We start from the raw sequence: 17,236 nt of genomic DNA on the forward strand, positions 1-17,236 counted from the left end.
CATCCGGCCAGAATAATGTATGGGTACAGGTGTGTGTGTGTGTGTGTGTGTGTGTGTGTGTGTGTGTGTGTGTGTGTGCACTCTAGTTTGATGAAGGATTTATTCCTAAAGCAAGCAAATATCTTTTTTTTCTTTTGCGTGTGCTTGTCGATCACTTTACGCTATTCAGTGAGTTGTCTCCATAACTCTTAAATTATTTAATAATGTAATTTATTTCTAAATTCATCAAACAGTTCTTAGTATTCAGTGTGAAGATGGAATAATTTCTCTTTAATTTTTTGAATAATCACTTTTTAAAGTGCCTATGATGCCTCTAGGATTTATAATTTAACCATACAGTGTATGCTCATGAGCAAGAGGACACACAAACTGTTGACATTCTTTTATACCTCAAACTACACAACTGGCCATAAAAATTGCTACACAAAGATGAAATGCAGGTGATGAATGGGTATTCATTGGACAAATATATTAAACTAGAACTGACATGTGATTACATTTTCATGCAATTTGGGTGCATAGATCCTAAGAAATAAGTACCCAGAATATCATATTGTGACGAGCCAGAGGCTCTGCCATCATTGACCAGACATTTTCAATTGGTGAGAGATCTGGAGAATGTGCTGGCCAGGGCAGCAGTTAAACATTTTCTGTATCCAGAAAGGCCCGTACAGGACCTCCAACATGTGGTCATCCATTATCCTGCTGAAATGTAGGGTTTCGCAGGGATCGAATGAAGGGTAGAGCCACGGGTCTTAACACATCTGAAATGTAACATCCACTGTTCAAAGTGCCGTCAATGCGAACAAGAGATGACCGAGACATGTAACCAATGACACCCCATACCATCACACCAGGTGATACGCCAGTATGGCAATCATGAATACACATTTCCAATGTGCGTTCACCGCGATGTCACCAAACACGGATGCAACCATCATGATGCTGTAAACAGAACCTGGATTCATCTGAAAAAATGACATTTTGCCATTCGTGCACCGAGGTTCGTTATTGAGTACACCATCACAGGCACTCCTGTCTGTGATGCAGCATCAAGGGTAACTGCAGCCATGGTCTCTGAACTGATAGTCCATGCTGCTGATAGTCGAATTGTTCATGCAGATGGTTGTCGTCTTGCAAATGTCCCCATCTGCTGATTCAGAGATTGAGATGTGGCAGCACAATCCGTTACAGCCATGTGGATAAGATGCCTGTCATCTCAACTGCTAGTGATACAAGGCCGTTGCGATCCAGCACGGTGTTATGTATTACCCTCCTGAATCCACCAATTCCATATTCTGCTAACAGTCATTGGATCTCGACCAACGTGAGCAGCAATGTCATGACATGATAAACTGTGATATGCTACAATCTGACCTTTATCAAAGTTGGAAACATGATGGTACGCATTTCTTCTCCTTACATGAGGCATCACAACACCGTTTCACCAGGCAATGCCAGCCAACTGCTGTTTGTGTATGAGAAATTGGTTGGAAACTTTACTCATGTCAGCACATTGTAGTTGTCAGCACTGGTGCCAGCCTTGTGTGAATGCTCTGAAAAGCTAATCATTTGCATATCACAGCATCTTCTTCTGTTCGTTAAATTTTGCATCTGTAGCATGTCATCTTCGTGGTGTAGCAATCTTAATGGCTATCTGGGAAGTAGGCTCCATCGACTAATCACTGCAACAGTCTTATTCAGGAGACATAGATATGTGCATTACAATGACTGTTACTTTGATTAAAAATATATAACTAACTTTAGTTGTCAACAATGCAAGGTATATTTACTGTGTTTTCAAATTTGCAGCAAAAGTGATCAGTGTTTCTGCCTACCACATGGACGGCCGTGAATGATTTTTCTTTGGAAATGTTAACTAAATAGAGTGCAGTCTATGTGTTCTACACACAATCCCCTCCTTACTGATATATTATGAGACATCCCTCAGTTTGCAAGATATTGCCCACACTGCAGTATCATGGAATTGTTGTTTAGTGTAAGTATGAGCAAACTCATAATAGCCACCACATACTACTGAGTGAGTGACTACTGAATCAGTATGACAGCAGCACAACTTTGCCATCAGATACATAGAGACTGACTAACACAACGCAACTGAGAATGTCACACTGAAGATAGAAATAGGTAACTGTCAATAATAACTAATGAACTTTGGATACATTTCATATGATATTTTGTGAGAACAGGCACATCATTATAACAACACTTGCTTTCCAGTTTACACGACTTTCATGAAATAAATGCATGAAAAGAAGGCTGATGCCTATCAGACTGAAGTACAAGAAAATGTGTTCTCAATGGCTACCAATGATATAATAATATCTTATTAAGACTGTATCACCCTGGAGGCAGTGATAGGCAGAGGAGGGGAGATCCTGTGCCCCCTCTGTCCCACCCCAGCCCACACCCTGCTCCCAATGAAAATAATCTTCACAGACACCACCACCAAACAGATATGTAATGGCTAATACCAAACGTACGTGGAGCCATATGTCATAAAATCTCAATACTACTCCATCCATCATTCATTGTGAAACTAACACATGAGATATAGACTGAGTGACTGTTTGTGTAACAATCTAGAGGGATTATCTGTTTTAATTGTATGTATATGTCACTCATCATTCACCAGTATATGATTAATTGCTTGTCCTTGTTTTCATTCTGTTTAATAGTTTCCTCCCTAATAATACGATTATCATAACAAATATTTAACTGCATAAATCAGATTATTGTTTCCAAAAACTTCACCATCTTTGCTTGAAAAATCTTTAGTAGTGCAATCATTTGCAATTTCAGTATAAATGATTAAAAAAGTGTGATTGACAACTCATTAACTTACCTAGGTAAAGGTACCATGAATACGGTGAAAAAGCTGCCAGAAATGCAGATATGATCTTGCAAACGAAACCAAATGCAGCAACAAGTGTTTCAGAAAAGTGAAGAACATTTACAAAAATGTAAATAGTTCCAAATGTACCTAAAATGAAATAAAATATACGTTATTTAGATAAATAATATTATAGATAAATAATATTATAGTGTAAGAATGGATAGTTTCAAAACGTAATTTTCTGAGTAGTCAGAAGGACTATGTTGATATGAAACTGACTACCAACAGTAATAATATAATACAAATTACATAAAACAAATACATAAAACAAAACTGGCATGTCAAAAGACAGTAAACATTTCTTTCCAATGAAGAAGAATGAGAAGAAGGAGATGGACATTGTACTATAGATATATAAGTTCATCATCAATTTTATTATAAGTTGACACTACAACTTACATATTAATTTGTGAAGATCTGCACAGTCATTTTCTTAAGTAATAAATAATGTTTAATGATAGCTTGCTTTCATCAGTACCTGCCAATGTTTCACACAAAGTTAATTAATGGATACACATCATCAAATAGTGACATTCCGTATACATACACTCATGACTTAAGTTCAACTAACCTTCTCCCCACAATCCTTATGTGTAGGTCAATAAAATACTGTCTAACTAGAATCCCAAATAGAATAAGAGGAACACAATAATAATAATGCCATATGGCTCAGTGGTCTAGCCCACACCTCTCATTACATGAAGATACACACAGCGCTTTTTAAGATGGATACTTTTTTTGCAACGCACGCACAGAATCTATAAAGTTACATTGTCTTTGCAACTGTTTACATTACAAGCCTCCCACCTGTCTTCTTCCACCAGGCTTGAAGATGGCAGTGATGATAATGATGATGATCATGATCGTGATGATGATGACAATGAGCTGGTGCACCTTTCTTAGCATCTCAGGCTACTTGAATGGTTATTTATTACAAGCACCTGGTCTGTCCAAACCAGTATCCATCAAATCACAATGATTTCCAATGTGTCCTCTAGCTCTTTCATATGGTGTATTCTTCCTATAGACAGAACTGCAAAATAAATATAGTTACATCTACAAAAACTACCAGTATAAAAGTATACTGTAGTATGGCTGCGAATCTTAAGGAACATACCATCTAAATATCACAAATATTCAAAAATAAAGAGGATGAACTTCTAATAGCCAAACAGGAAATTGAGAAAGCAGGTGGGTGTATGTCAATGTCTTGTTCATATTAGAACATCACAAGGAAATGAGTGAAATCGAATATTTACACTTTGATGGATATAAGCTAATATCATGTTACTGCCAAACCAGTAAATGCAATGCAGGAGTGACCATATATAGACAAAATGAAATCACTACCACGACCCTTCAAATAAATGAATTTTTTGATGAATGCCTCCTTGAGTACTTTACCACAATGGTGGATCGTAAAACACACAAGTTAATAGCACTGTCAATTTACAGCCTGCTACCATGAAAATCACGAAGTTTAAGAAGCAGACAGAAACTGTTTTTATAAAGTTATACCAAAGTGACCGATGAATCATTAATTGTGGAGATTTCAAATATTTTCAGGTAGTAATAACTCAGGGCGCATACAGATGTTTACAAAATTCTATCAGACTTTGGCAGTAGCTATGTAGAACAGTCTATTCAAGTGATTTCCCAGTGTGTTACCAAACACTGAGTGGCACATAAAGCATAGAACTGTAGAAAAACCTGAATTTTACAGATAGCCTTATGAAAAGCATAAGCCCTTGTTTAACATGTTGACATCCATGAGGCTGCCAGTGGACACTGCAGAGCCTCAACACTAGAAGCAGTGTGCTTGCTAGTAGCCACACTGCCACATCAGTTCACATCAACAAAAAACTCAAAATCACACAAAATTAATATATTTTGACTCCTTATTTACTTATATCGGTTATAGGTCAAAGTTTTGAAGGGAAAAACAATCTAGGATGCCTCCAGATATATCACATCTCAGCACCATTAGGACACTGACTGCTGCTGCCTAATTACATCACAACAAAAATTAGAAAGAAAAATTGTTGTAAACAATAAGTAAACTACAATCAAAATTAATTAACTTGTCCAACACACAGTTATTGAATAGGTGAGCAGGATGCAGGTACAAAGCAATCAGTATGTCTCTGAAAAACAAGGTGGGCAAAGAGATTTGTTGCAGGTTTCACAGAGTTTGACTACTGTTTTCATTTATTTCAAAGCTACAGATGTTCCACGAGTTTTAGAAATCTTTAAGTTATACTCCTGACATCTCTTTTACATTTACTGAGAGAGGTGGCATTGTGGTTAGCAGGCATGACCCATATTCACAAGGATGACAGTTCAAATCCCTGCCTGACCATCCAGATTTAGGTATTCCATGATTTCTGTAAATGACTTAAGGGAAATGCTGCCATGGTCCCTTCACAGATCCCAGTTTGTGCTATATCTCTAATGACCTTGTTGTCCACGTGACAGCGAACTCTAACCTTCTTTCTTTCTTTCTTTTGTGCTTTTCTATTTCTGTTATCTTTCCTTGTGCAATTGTCAAGCAGTGGTCTTTTGCATTTCCTGATATCAGACTATGAGACTGTGGTAGCCTATGTTGGCCCCTATTAAACACTGAGCAAGATATTGTACACAATTTCCTGCACACCAGTGTCAACTCAATCAAAAAATACAAATTAATGCTCAGTACTGCTACTAGAAATGTAAGACATAACTGTGACCAAGGCTAAACTGATAATATGTTACAAAGCAAGATAACATTTAAAGGGCACATTCAACTATAGTACAGTATATGTTTCATCAAAGAGCTGCATTGGCTGTGAATGTATTATCAGATTACACTTTACTGAACGCAATGAAGCTTGTGGCCACCAACAGACACATGGTGTCAGCATCAGGCTGTGTTGTGTTTGCTGGTGGCCTTGTGGCAGCTGGCATGTGAAGCAGACATGTAGTCTAACCCACACTTCAAGATATGGGGACCCAATCATCAAATAAGCTGCGGAAATTATAATGTGTGCCAACAATTTTAATAAAGGCTCAAGCTATACATTCATCAATGTATGCAAGCAGGCACCTGATATCAATGGACTGCATGATTATGGCCATTGTTGTACACTGTAATGAAAACAAAGATACTGTGGATGATGTGTCATTGTTGGCACCAATGTAAACTCTGATAATAGCAGAAACTACTGCAGTATATAGAGCTACATGATTGTCTTACTCCTTTGACAATCAGTTGCTTTCCTGATGAAGAGAACGGTGGAAATTGTCAACAAAGAATTAACCAATATGTTCAGTGAAAACAGTTATACAACAAATTCAAAATGGTTAATCCATTAAGCTGTATAAAAATACTGATATTATTACTAGAATAAATTAATTATCTAAAAACCCATATGGATGTCTTACCAACAACAGACTCTGAGAAAATATTTTGTTAAGTATTTTGGCCTTTTGTCACCAGATGATAAACTGAAAATATGATCATACATGCCTAACCTTTTAAAAAGAATCCAGACTGATTCTTTCATTCTAAAGTGAATGTATGATGTTCAGTACTCATCAAAACAGTGAAACAGACCATAACAAATGTCAATATCTTCACTTTTTGGGCAAGGCTCTCACCATGTTAACGTTCCAAGTAAGCTCATGAGGGGCTCAGATGCTGTTTTGCATAACTTGTTATACTGGTAACCCTGGAAGGAAGGTATTTCACAGAATCAAAATGTTGTTTCAGACAGATAGTGATTCAGTTGCCAGAAGTCCATCTGCATACTTAAATAAACTATCACTCAGAGAACTCTGATGCTGGTCATGAGTCAGGACAAAATAGTTCAGTAATTCGGAGCACTGGCTGTTACAAGTATTCATTATGGTTAGAATTCTGGCAGGACATGGCAGAATAAGTCCACCAGCAACTTTCATATAGATATGCTAGAGTGAAAGTTTTGTTACCAAAACAGCTCCCAAACTTACGTGTGGTGACAAATGTAATATTTAACCCAATTGGTACCAACATTTCAGTGTCATTGCATATTTATGATGTTACAGTTTCAGCATTTCTGAACAAATTTCATTGATATAAGTTTATCTGTTTCATTCTTTGATTCTGTCAGTGAAAAAACGCAGTTCAGGAACACTAAACACTTTAACTGAACAGTTCTCCACAACGTCCTCTCTACCAGGACAAAGGACAATAACAAGATGAAACTGTGGAGTTAGGAAAACCGAAAATAAGTGCTAACAAACTGAAGATTTGAGTCCATGCTAATAGAGAATGAAGCATGATGCCAAGATAAATTATATTTTTATTTTAGTGACAAAATGAAGAGATACATATATGTCACTGAATCAGTGTACATACCATTTGATTATTAAAAGGGCAACATGAGGGGCATTGGAAGTATATGTTCTCCAATCATACTGTAGTCAATGGTAGAAATTTTAAATTTCATACAATTGATTGTGACAATCAGAGTTTTGTAAGTGGTGGATGTGAGAAGACATCCTGCAAGGCTGTCTGCCAAGAGGACAATAGGTCAAGCTCCAGCAACTACTATAATTTATTTTATTCCCTTATCACAAATATCATTCACCATGAACCATGGACCTTGCCATTGGTCGGGAGGCTTGCGTGCCTCAGCGATACAGATTGCTGCACTGTAGATGCAACCACAATGGAGGAGTATCTGTCGAGAGGCCAGAGAAACACGTGGTTCCTGAAGAGGGGCAGCAGCCTTTTCAGTAGTTGCAGGGGCAACAGTCTGGATGATTGACTGATCTGGCCTTGCAACATTAACCAAAACGGCCTTGCTGTGCTGGTACCGCCAACGGCTGAAAGCAAGGGGAAACTACAGCCGTAATTTTTCCCGAGGATATGCAGCTTTACTGTATGATTAAATGATGATGGTGTCCTCTTGGGTAAAATGTTCCGGAGGTAAAATAGTCCCCAATTCAGATCTCCAGGCAGGGACGACACAGGAGGACATCATTATCAGGAGAAAGAAAACTGGTGTTCTATGGATCGGAGCGTGGAATGTCAGATCCCTTAATCAGGCAGGTAGGTTAGAAAATTTAAAAAAGCAAATGGATTGGTTAAAGATAGATATAGTGGGAATTAGTGAGTTCAGTCGCAGGAGGAACAAGACTTCTAGTCAGGTGAATACAAGGTTATAAACACAAAATCAAATAGGGGTAAAGTAGGAGTAGGTTTAATGATGAATAAAAATACAGGAGTGCGGGTAAGCTACTACAAACAGCATAGTAAAGGCATTATTGTGGCCCAGATAGACACAAAGCCCATGCCTACCACAATAGCACAAGTTTATATACCATAAGCTCTCCAAATGACAAAGAGATCGACGAAATGTGTGACGAGATAAAAGAAATTATCCCGATAGTGAAATCAGATGAAAATTTAATAGTTATAGGTGACAGGAATTTGGTAGTAGGAAAAGGAAGAGAAGGAAATGTAATAGGTGAATATGGAATGGGGGTAAAATTTTGAACAGAGCCTAACTTAATTATAGGTAACACTTGGTTCAAGAATCATGAAAGAAGTTGTATACACGGACAAGGCATGGAGATACTGGAAGGTTTCAGACAGTATATATAATGGTAATACAGAGATTTAGGAAGCATGCTTTAAATTGTAAGACATTTCCAGGGGCAGATGTGGACTCCGACCACTATCTATTGGTTATGAACTGTAGATAAAAACTGAAGAAACTGCAAAAGGTGGGAATTTACGGAGATGGGACCCAGATAAACTGAAAAAACAAGAGGTTGTACAGAGTTTCAGGGAGAGCATTAGTGAACTATTGAGAAGAATGGGGGAAAGAAATACAGTAGAAGAAGAATGGGTAGCTTCGAGGAATGAAATAGTGAAGACAGCAGAGGATCAAGTAGGTAAAAAGACGAGGGCTAGTAGAAATCCTTGGGTAACAGAGGATATACTGAATTTAATTGATAAAAGAAGAAGATACAAAAATGCACTAAATAAAGCAGCCAAAAAGGAATACAAACATCTCAAAAATGAGATAAACAGGAAGTGCACAATGGCTAAGAAGGGATGGCTGGAGGACAAATGTAAGGATGCAGAGACATATATAACTAGGGGTAAGACAGATACTACCTACAGGAAAATTAAAGAGACCTTTGGAGAAAAGAGAACCACTTGTATGAACATCAAGGGCTCAGGTGGAAACCCAGTTCTAAGCAAAGAAGGGAAAGCAGAAAGGTGGATGGAGTATATAGAGGCTCAATACAAGGGCGATGTACTTTAGGACAATATTGTGGAAATGGAAGAGGATGTAAAGGAAGATGAAAAGGGAGATACGATACTGCGAGAAGAGTTTGTCAGAGCACTGAAAGACTTGAGTCGAAACAAGGCCCCCGGAGTAGACAACATTCCATTAGAGCTACTGGCGGCCTTAGGAGACCCAGTCCTGACAAAACTCTACCATCTGGTGAGCAAGATATATGAGACAGGTGAAATATCCTCAGACTTCCAAGAGAATATAATAATATCAATCCCAAAGAAAGCAAGAGTTGACAGATGTGAAAATTACTGAACTATCAGTTTAATAAGTTACAGCTGCAAAATACTAACACAATTTTTTTACAGACAAATGGAAAAACTGCTAGAAGCCGACCTTGGGGAGGTCAGTTTGGATTCCGTAGAAATGTTGGAACACCTGAGGCAATACTGACCCTATGACTTATCTTATACAATAGATTAAGGAAAGGCAAACCTATGTTTCTGGCGTTTGTAGACTTAAAGAAAGCTTTTGACAATGTTGACTGGAATACTCCCTTTCAAATTCTGAAGGTGGAAGGTGTAAAGAACAGGGAGTGAAAGGCTATTTACAAACTGTACAGAAACCAGATGACAGTTTAAGAGTCAAGGGGCATGAAAGGGAAGCAGTGGTTGGCAAGGGAGTGAGACAGGGTTGTAGCCTATGGCCAATGTTATTCAAACTGTATATTGAGCAAGCAGTAAAGGAAATGAAAGAAGAATTTGGAGTAGGAAGTAAAATCCAAGGAGAAGAAATAAAATCATTGAGGTTCACCACTGACATTGTAATTCTGTCAGAGACAGCAAAGGACTTGGAACTGTAGTTGAACAGAATGGACATTATCTTGAAAGGAGGTTATAAGAAGAACATCAACAAAATCAAAATGAGGATAATGGAATGTAGTCTAATTAAATTGGGTTATGCTGAGGGAATTATATTAAGAAATGAGACACTTAAAGTAGTAAATGAGTTTTGCTATTTGGGGAGCAAAATAACTGATGTGGTTGAAGTAGAGAGGATATAAAATGTAGACTGACAATGGCAAGAGAAGCGTTTCTGAAGAAGAGAAATGTGTTAACATCGGGTATAGATTTAAGTGTCAGGAAGCCATTTCTGAAAGTATTTGTATGGAGTGTAGCAATGTATGGAAGTGAAACATGGATGATAAATAGTTCAGACAAGAAGAGAATAGAAGTTTTCAAAACGTGGTGCTACAGAAAAATGCTGAAATTAGATGGGTAAATCACATAACTAATGAGGAGGTGCTGAATAGAATTGGGGAGAAGAGTAATTTGTGGTACAACTTGACTATAAGAAGTGATTGGTTGGTAGGACATGTTCTGGGGCATCAAGGGATCACCAATTTAGTACTGGCAGGCAGTGTGGAGGGTAAAAATCATAGAGGGAGACCAAGAGATGAATACACTAAGAAGATTTAAAAGGATGCAGGCTGCAGTAGGTTCTGGGAGATGAAGAAGCTTGCACAGGAAAGAGTAGCATGGAGAGCTGCATCAAACCAGTCTCAGGAATGAAGACCACAACAACGCAGTATCATATCTCCTGTTTCATCTTCATCTACCTGCTCTTCCATTTCCATAATATAGTCCTCAAGAACATCGCCCCTGTATAGACCCTCTATATACTCCTTCCGCCTTTCTGCTTTCCCTTCTTTGCTTAGAACTTGGTTTCCATCTCAGCTCTTGATATTCATGCAAGTGGTTCTCTTTTCTCCAAAGGTCTCTTTAAATTTCCTGTAGGCAATATCTATCTTACCCCTCATGAGATAAGCCTCTACATCCTCACATTCATCCTCTAGCCATCCCTGCTTAGCCACTTTGCACTTCCTGTCGATCTCATTTTTGAGACATTTGTATTCCTCTTTGTCTGCTTCACTTGCTGCATTTTTGTATTTTCTCCTTTCATCAATTCAATTCAGTATCTCTTCTGTTACCCAAGGATTTCTACTAGCCCTGGTATTTTTACCTACTTGATCCTCTGCTGTCTTCACTATTTCATTCCTCAAAGCTACCTATTCTTCTTCTACTGTATTTCTTTCCCCCATTCTTGTCAGTTGTTCCCTTATGCTCTCCCTCTGGTTCTTTCAGTTTATCCAGGTCCCATCTCCTTAAATTCCCACCTTTTTGCAGTTTCTTCAGTTTTAATCTACAGTTCATAACCAATAGATTGTGGTCAGATTCCACATCTGCCCCTGGAAATGTCTTACAATGTAAAACATGGTTCCTAAATCTCTGTCTGACCATTATATAATCTATCTGAAACCTTCTAGTATCTGCAGGGTTCTTCCATGTATACAACCTTCTTTCATGATTCTTGAACCAAATGTTAACTATGATTAAGTTATGCTCAGAGCAAAATTCTACCAGGCAGCTTCCTCTTTCATTTCTTAGCCCCAATCCATTTTCACCTACTATGTTTCCTTCTCTTCCTTTTCCTACTGTCGAATTCCAGTCACCCATGACTATTAAATTTTCATCTCCCTTCACTACCTGAATAATTTCTTTCATCTCATCATATGTTTCATTAACTACTTCATCATCTGCAGAGCTAGTTAGCATATAAACTTGTACTACTGTAGTAGGTGTGGGCATCGTGTCTATCTTGTCCACAATAATGCGTTCACTATGCTGTTTGTAGCAGCTTACCTGCACTCCTATTTTTTTATTCATTATTAAACCTACTCCTGCATTACCCCTATTTGATTTTGTATTTAATGTTTCCTTTTGCTTAAATAAGCTGTTAGTTTATTAATTACTCCAATTTAAAAATTTCACTATCTAGAAAATTCTTAGAAAACTTTGGTAATCCTTGACAACATAAAAACTTTGCTTCCATAAAATTTGCTTCTATTACTTATTCATTTCATAAGTATACACTTTTCACAAAAACAAATTTACCTCATCACCTATTGTATCTTATATCTTTCATTTCTCTATCTTTTATGTTAATATCCAAAATGTAATAGTCATGATTTTCATTGTTTTGTAATTTCTGTAATATGTATGTCTATAAATAGACATCATGAACGAAGTCTCAGGAAGTCAACAGCCAATAGTTAAGTGAAGATCTATCACTGCTGTGTGATAATTTCAGCAAACCATTTGTAGGATGTGTAATTTATCAATCTGTGTTCTGCAATCTAGATCATAATAGTAACAAGCTGATCATCTGTACTGTTTGGAAATAATACTTAAGAGAGAACTGGGGGGGGGGGGGGGGGGGGGGGGAAATCAGATGCATTAAGTCATTATTAACTTCAATATTGTAATTCCTAAGTCCAATACAATGATCCTTCAGACATGCTTGCATGTTGAAGAAATAGGCACTTCAGTGACTACAGCTTTTATGGAACACATGGCTTTCAATTAAAATTTCTGCCCTGTATGGGAATGTATATAATGAGTGTATGAGTGCAGGCTGTATGATGTATGGTAGTTTGCGTCTGGCCATGAGTCATGCTCAGATAGCCTATTGGTAAGTTTTTTGGAGTACGTATAGATGAGAATCTTAACTGGAAAATTCAGAATAATTGCCAGTTTTGAGGATATGGAAATTAGTAACCTAACATAATTCGCAAATTTTCACTCTCTGATGTCATACGGAATAATATTTTGGGGTACCTCAACACTTAGGCACAAAGTGTTCACGGCTCAAAAGAAAGTGTTTAGAATAATGTGTGGGGCTCATAGTCATACATCTAGTAGACATCTGTTTGAAAGGTTAGAAATTGTTACAACAGCCTCAAGTACATTTACTCAGTAATGACATTTGTTCTCAACAACATGGCCCAGATTAAAAACAACAGTGACACTCGTGATTATATTACCAAGGAAAGAAAGACTTAGATTAGCCTCTATTTAACCTATCTTTGGCACAGAAAGGGATAAAATGTGCTGCTGTAAACCTTTTTAAGGAATCACTGGATGAAATAAAATGTTTGACAGATAGCAGTAATACTTTCAAAAATAAATTGAAATCATATCTCCTTTATTCTATACCATACATGAATTCTTGAATATGAATAAATAAATCTATACTTGACACATTCCACATAATAATGTTTACCATGAGACTGATCGATAGAACATGTACCTAACCAACTAACAACTGTAGTATTGATTTTAAATAAAATGCTGCATCAGTTCCACTTTTATTTTTTATTTTAACAACTGTGACCAGTTTCAGCCCCCAAGATCATTATCCAGCGACTTATGCCTGGCATCCTGGGACAAGTCATTATGTCTTCTCACAAGACACCTGACGTAAAGCACTATGTAATACCTTTGGGAGTTGAAGCTGGTCATGGTTGTTAATTTAAAAAGAAAAGTGCAACTGGTGTTGACATTTTATTCAAAACAAAGTCCTAAATTTCAAACAACAGTAATAATTTGAGATAAAATAGTACTAAACACTAAACTCATAATGGTAGTAGTAGTGGATATATTGATGCACAGCAAAAGAATAAATAATTAGATGTAAGATACTTACAAATTGCTGACATGGAAAGAGCAGCTATGGATAGCCTCGTATAATCTTCAACAGTCCACCCAAACTTCTTGATTGTGTATAGGTACATAATGCCACCTTCTCCTGTAAAATAACAGTTCCAGGTGTGATTGGGTACACTTATTGTACATAAGTATCCTCATGTAACAACTGATTAGTACATTTGTTTATATTGTAACTGGCAGGTGTGTAGTGACTGTATAGGCACTGTTTCCAGAAATGTCTGCTCATATTCTGAAAGCTATAAACATGGTTCTCCATTACAGTAAAACTTGTGAAGATCGTTTTACAGACAACAAGTATAATCTGTCAAGGAACAGACTGAAAGTTATCAAACTACCAACTGCATCTCAATCTTTGATCCTGGTGACCATTTCATTTTCTCAAGTGAAGTATAGTCTAAGGGAGTGCAAGTTTTTGATTTAGGAAGACTGCCACAAACATCTCATTATGAAAACTTAAGAGTTAAGCTGATTGGAAGTTAGAGATATGGTACAGAAATTTGCTAATGCTTTCACAGGCCAGCAGATGGTATTTGTGTGATACAGATGGCTTTTAAAGCTTCCAGTCAACTGGATAATAAGAATATTACATATTGCACAAAGCAGACAACTAATACTAATCTGATGAGACAATCAGTAGAACATTCAACATTATTTATTCACAATTTTTGCTGTTCACTAATTATGTCGTAACAAGTTTGCATCTATAGACACTGTTAATGTTACATTAAATAATGTCCAGAATAATCCAGGACACACCCACCAATCACATTTTTACTGTTATCTGTCTTGCCTACCCCATCTTTCAGTTAATAAGATTTCATTCCTTTGTTTTAGGCCTACTTCTCAGTTTTTCCAGCAACATTTTAGTACTATCTTCCTTGTTTAGAGCATTCTTTCAGGTACTGCAACTTATTTCATCACACCTTACCCACTAGCTTATTTACTACTACTTTAACCTTGTAGATATGATCTATTTTTCTTAGTATCTGTCAATTCTATTAAAAACCCAATCATTGAACTTACGGTCAGTGTTATTTCTATTTTTAAATTCTCTAACTTATGTATCCAATTAAGGGATATAATGTTCCACACTCCAACCTGAAGAATGCCAGATATGATTTCCTTGATACTACAATATCGTCATCCTGAGTAGTCCCCAGCCGGATACAAACTGGGTGGACTACTTTACTTCAAGCATATTGTACCCAACACGATACCACTTTATTAAACAATGGAGAGGAGTTTTACTTTCCTTTTTCTTTCAGCTATTTGCAATGTTGACACAGCAAGGCCATGTTGGCTGATGTTACAAAGCCAGATCGATCATCCAGACTGTTGCTTCGGGAACTACTGAAAAATCTGCTACACTTGTTCAGGGACCGTACATTAGTTTGGCTTCTCCACCAATACACATTTGATATGGTTGCAATTATTGGTAAGAGTTGAACTGTGAAACAATTGTCAAACTATAATTAATGTCCTATTTTCAATATATTTATGTCATTTACCATCTTATCAAAATAGTAACAGTTATAAGAAAGTTCGCTAACAATGTAATATGGATGTCACATCAGTCCAGGCCTACTTGACAATTGTGATAGATGCCGATGAAACAGTCAGTTGTGAATATAGATTAGTGATTATAAGCAGCTATTCTGGTGCATCATTCTAATAATCATGGCATTATCAGAAATATAATCTGCTGCTGGCCCTAAGGTAGAAAAAAATTGTGATTTAAACATTAACAAGTTGATACCATAATATACTTAATTGTAACCTTCAGTTCCAACAATCAGAGCACAGATTTTCTACATTGTGAGAATCTCTCCTAACATGTTCAGTCATACACTACATAACCTATTCAAGTGCATGTAGTTGTGCACAGAAGTTGGTTTAATTTTATAATTCAGTGTATTAGTACTTTACCATCCCCTTTTTTCTTTTGTTTTAAACAGATCATCTAATGATGATTTACTAAGATTTTGACACTACAGATGATACTTATTTTTACAGCCTGATGGTGAAATGGGAAGAAAAAAAACTGTGTACCAGGTGGTCACTGGGATCTTCCAGAACAGTATATTTAAACTGTGGAATGGTGTACGGGCTAGGGCAAAGATTTTACATATGAATTCAATGAAAACAATCTATAACTACTCCCCCCCCCCCCCTCTCCGCCATCCCTAGTAATTCTGATTCAGTGAGTATCCACAGTGAGGTCAAAAAACATTAACCAAAATCCAGTGATTTTACAGATCAGATGGTGTGAACTACAAGTTTAATGCAAATACAGGCATATGGGTTTGCATTTATTCTATATTTAATATATCCATGATAGAAAAATGGAAGCTGTACCTACCTATTAGTGTTACAACATAGAATGACAGTGCTGTAGCTGACAATAGTACAATGGCACGCCCATAGTTTGGTCGCCATTTGAAGCTCACCTTAAAAACTTCCACTACTGTCTCTTGAAGGAATACACATTTCACATTTGAATCCTGAAAATATAGATCAGAATGATAAAGTAGCAGAAATACATAATTTTACTAAATAAAATTAATTTATTTTAGCACTGTCAGACATGCATAAATTGTTCCCTTACTTGCTACCAACAAATGTTAAATCAATGACTGCTCTCTTGTCAACAGGAACAGGGAGTGCAATGATTACTCCAGCAATAAATTTTATGTTTCAGAAATATTCCATCCTTAGTCTTGTACTAAAAAGAAAGTCCACTGCATGGAAAACTGAACATCAAATACTTATCCAGACCTAAACAATCACTCATTTAAACATCCCAATACTCTAATGGATAAACAGATAATATTGCAATTGTCACAAAATCTCTTCCTAAGTGTTATTTTCCAATTTGTGCTCTATTCTTATAAGAGCCTTTCACCGTAAGCATTTTATTTGAATTTGAATAATGTTAATTTGTTTTGTAGATATACGTGGAAAACAAACATTTGTTTAGGCTTCCTTACTTTTACTCTGTTCTTTCAGACTTTAATAAAATGATTCAAATAAACAAGCCTGAAGTTCTGGTTAAGCTTTCATGTATGTTCATTTATTTTTGTCTACTTCCAAGCAGAGAAGTGTGGAAAGTGAGCACTATCCTCACTGACAACAAGCGTCTGGGAAACATGGCAGAAGATGAAGAAGAGGACATCTTCGAAAACATTCATGATAATGATGATGAGGAGTTGTTTTATTACCTGAAGAACATGAAGATTCCTATGAAGATGATGAATCCCAAGTATCTGACTCGGCACTGCAGGTAATTGTCCCCTCTCCAGACAATGGACCAGGCAAGTCCCTAAAACAACTGATGTGCCTTTTGAAATAAATCTGAACTAACTGTTGGCATGACTCACCTAAATACTCCATTAGACTTCCTAAAACTATTACCAGTTGATGAACTCCCTTGACCGTATTGTGACACAAACAAATCTTTACACCCGATTTTTAGGCAGAGTGGC

General features: G+C 36.9%; 1 protein-coding gene across 1 annotated transcript in view; it reads right to left on the reverse strand.

Moving 5' to 3' along the window:
* The window catches only part of LOC126354333 (proton-coupled folate transporter-like), a 231,414-nt gene that overhangs the window by 57,903 nt on the left and 156,275 nt on the right, over positions 1 to 17,236 (reverse strand). The window contains exons 6-8 of the mRNA XM_050003899.1: positions 16,114 to 16,255; positions 13,732 to 13,833; positions 2,867 to 3,004 (exon numbers count right to left, since the gene is read on the reverse strand). Coding sequence (XP_049859856.1) covers positions 2,867 to 3,004; positions 13,732 to 13,833; positions 16,114 to 16,255 — 382 coding nt within the window. The remainder of the gene's footprint in view (positions 1 to 2,866; positions 3,005 to 13,731; positions 13,834 to 16,113; positions 16,256 to 17,236) is intronic.

Source organism: Schistocerca gregaria, chromosome 3 (genome assembly GCF_023897955.1).
Source record: "Schistocerca gregaria isolate iqSchGreg1 chromosome 3, iqSchGreg1.2, whole genome shotgun sequence".
Taxonomy (NCBI): domain Eukaryota; kingdom Metazoa; phylum Arthropoda; class Insecta; order Orthoptera; family Acrididae; genus Schistocerca; species Schistocerca gregaria.